The 3000-nt window shown below is 44.1% G+C and overlaps 1 protein-coding gene across 2 annotated transcripts in view; it reads left to right on the top strand.

Annotated features, from left to right (window-relative positions):
- Positions 1-2523, top strand: part of LOC119267377 — a 5021-nt gene extending 2498 nt beyond the window's left edge. For both annotated transcript variants that reach the window (XM_037548758.1, XM_037548757.1), the window contains exon 2: positions 840-2523. In XM_037548758.1, the coding sequence (XP_037404655.1) occupies positions 867-1949 (1083 nt within the window). In that variant the 5' untranslated portion in view covers positions 840-866 and the 3' untranslated portion in view covers positions 1950-2523. The remainder of the gene's footprint in view (positions 1-839) is intronic.
- Positions 2524-3000: the final 477 nt, after the last annotated feature.

The following is a 3000-nucleotide window of genomic DNA, read 5'->3' as shown; positions in this document are numbered from 1 at the left end:
ACCCCTATATGCACTTGTCATTGAGAGCAATTTGATCTTTTCCTCCAGGAATATACTGGGTATATTATGTGGGCCCTGCTTGGCATACCTCTTGCTGATTCAAGGTGCGAGCTGTTGGGGCAGGAGAGGATGAGAGTGCATGGCTGGCGACGCAGTATTTAGTTGGGTTTTGGGTCTGCACGTACCCAATTAGTCCCTAAGCACTAATTAATTATCTTAAAAGAGAGGATAAATCTATTGATTTATATGGATGGACGAAAATACCCTTTTGAAACTTTTCTAGGGGTGTGTACTGAAGCACATTCAACATCTAAGTTTATCCATTTGTTTCTAAAAAGAAGTTCTCTGTAAAGGAGTCAAACAGACCATGATTCATCAGTAAAGAGCAAGTCTTCCTCTTCGGTTCTGTTGTTGTGAAGTTCGAGCTTCCCATCGACGCAGAGTTCATGTTTCCCATTGGTGTGAAGTATGGATATAAGGCTTGGAGATTTTCCGCTAAGTCTAGAAAAGCATCGGATCCGGGTAGTGTGTGGACCACTTCCCAACACTTGCTTTATTGGGACAAATTTCCATCCCTCCTATATATAGGAGCCTAACAATACTATAACTTTGTCGTATTTGTCTTTAAGACTATCACATTCCTTACTGAATCTGTTGCTAGAACATGGTAAATTTCCTGATTATTTGATCTGTTGCTCATGGAATATCTTTATTTTCCAACTTAAATGTTGGCCATAATTCAATACTGCAAGTATGCGTCTATAATATTGCCATAGAATATAGAAGTTGCAATTAAATGTGCTGCTACTTATTGGCTATCTGTCTTTGCATTGTTGCAGTTCCCTTGCACCCCAGGTTTCAGAGTTATGGCGAGATTTCCAAGAGCCCGAAACCTCCCAGCTCGTCGAGGTAGGTCATCTTCATCTGATGCGCGTTCCAGCTGTTGGAAGACAAAAGAAGCAGACGAACAGAGTGATTTGCCATTGGCCTGTGAGAAAAGAGAATGGAAAGGTGCAACTTGCCCAGTTTGCTTGGAGCATCCACATGATGCCGTCCTCCTCCTCTGTACTTCTCACCACAAGGGTTGCCGGCCTTATATGTGTGGCACCAACTACCATCACTCTAACTGTCTTGAACACTTCAAAGAAGCTTATGCGAAAGAGAAATTGGCCCTTGGTGATTCCGCCGAGTCCGCACTTAACCTTCCATTTTCTCCAAACACAGAACCAGCAAACAAGCATCCATCTACAATGGAACTTGCATGCCCTCTGTGCCGTGGGGATGTTAAAGGATGGACTGTGGTTGAACCTGCTCGTCAGTATCTCAACCGCAAGAAGAGAGCATGTGTGCATGATGCCTGCTCGTTCGTTGGTTCATATAGAGAACTTTGCAAGCATGTGAACTCCAAACACCCTTCAGCAAAACCTCGTGAGGTTGATCCTGCACTTGCAAGTGAGTGGAAAAAGTTTGAATGTGAAAGAGAGCGCCAGGATGCAATCAGTACTATCAGGGCTTCGAACCCAGGAGCTGTGATTATGGGGGATTATGTACTTGAATTGAACGGTGGCAGCAACAACAGTATGTTCGCTGATGGAGATGAATTTGACTTGGAGAGACTCAACTTCTTCACTTCCATGGATCGCACCCTGAACGAGAGGATCGACTTCTATGAATCTTCAGAAGGTAGTTTGGATGAGAGCATCGACTTCCTGGCATCCTTATTTGGCCGTGGCAGGCGGATCACAAGTGGAGACTCACACAGCAGGGCTTACAGAAGGCACAGGGAGAGGCCTAGGCGTAACCACCTGGGCATATCAGTTGATTCTTCTGATATCCGGCAAGATCCAGTCAACACTCAAAGGGGGCAGCGAGTTGCTGCTGTTCGAGGGAGAGCCCCACGGCGGCACCATCCTATGGTGACTCACGTGAGGTCGACACGTGGGAGCTGAGGGTTTTAAACTGCCATGGGGCCCTGTTCATTCTATCCATGCGCGAGTTAGGCAAAAATAACGCAGCTGTGATGGGCAATGCCTGGTTCTCAGAGGTCCATCAGGTTCTTCCCTTTTCGCTTTGTTTCGTCGCTGAGACGGCACGCAGCAACAGAGGACGCAGGTTGGACTGGGATCTCTCTGTTCGGCGATGCTCATGCCTGTAGTATATGCTCTGCTGCATATGATTGGGGGCCAAAGCAGTGCTGTTTTTCCTGTGCTGCCTTGCATGGATTTTGATGTGAATGCCCCTTGCCTTTATTTTATTTTCTTGATCATTTGTAAAACTATGGACGGGTTGTTATCTGGCGATTGCTACATGTGTCGTTTGTATTGCTGCGACGAACTGGATTGTGCAGTCGATTTGATCCGCGAGCTTGTTATTCATGTGTGGAACTTCTTTATGGTTCTATTGTATTAGCTATTGCTGTGGCTTATTATCAGCCAGTTATTGGTATGTAATATTGTAGGCTGCTTTGGTACAATAGATGTGTACCTGGATTGTTGAAAGAATTCCATTACCATATGCTTCTCTGGACACTGTAATTTGACTCCCTACATCCTCAGTTGCTGAGTCCATAAATTTGGCCTGTTCTTGGCAGAAATATGTGTTTTGGACTATGCGGGGTGGGATAGGGTGTGTGCTGGAGTTGATCTTATCGTGTGTAAATCTCTGCTATTAACTGATACTCCCTCCGTAAACTAATATAGATATTTTAGATCACTACTTAGTGATTATATATAGCTATTTGCGTATTTTAAGCCTGACATTGAGCATGATTGATTACTGATTATATATAATCAACCATGCTCAATGTCAGGTTATACATTGTTGTCATGTCATCTAGAGTCGCTATTGGCAGTCACTCCTACTACTATTGATTGGCTATAAGATTGGATATTAGGATGGCCATATTTTCAATCGTCTTTATCCTTTTCTTCATTGCATTTACTCTGTTTGCTTTGGAGGTGTGTTCTTGTATGAGAACCTGCTCCTTTTTTTTTCTTGTCT

This window comes from Triticum dicoccoides, chromosome 3A (assembly GCF_002162155.2).
Source record: "Triticum dicoccoides isolate Atlit2015 ecotype Zavitan chromosome 3A, WEW_v2.0, whole genome shotgun sequence".
NCBI classification, from domain to species: Eukaryota; Viridiplantae; Streptophyta; class Magnoliopsida; order Poales; family Poaceae; genus Triticum; species Triticum dicoccoides.
This window is presented reverse-complemented; position numbering and strand designations above follow the sequence as displayed.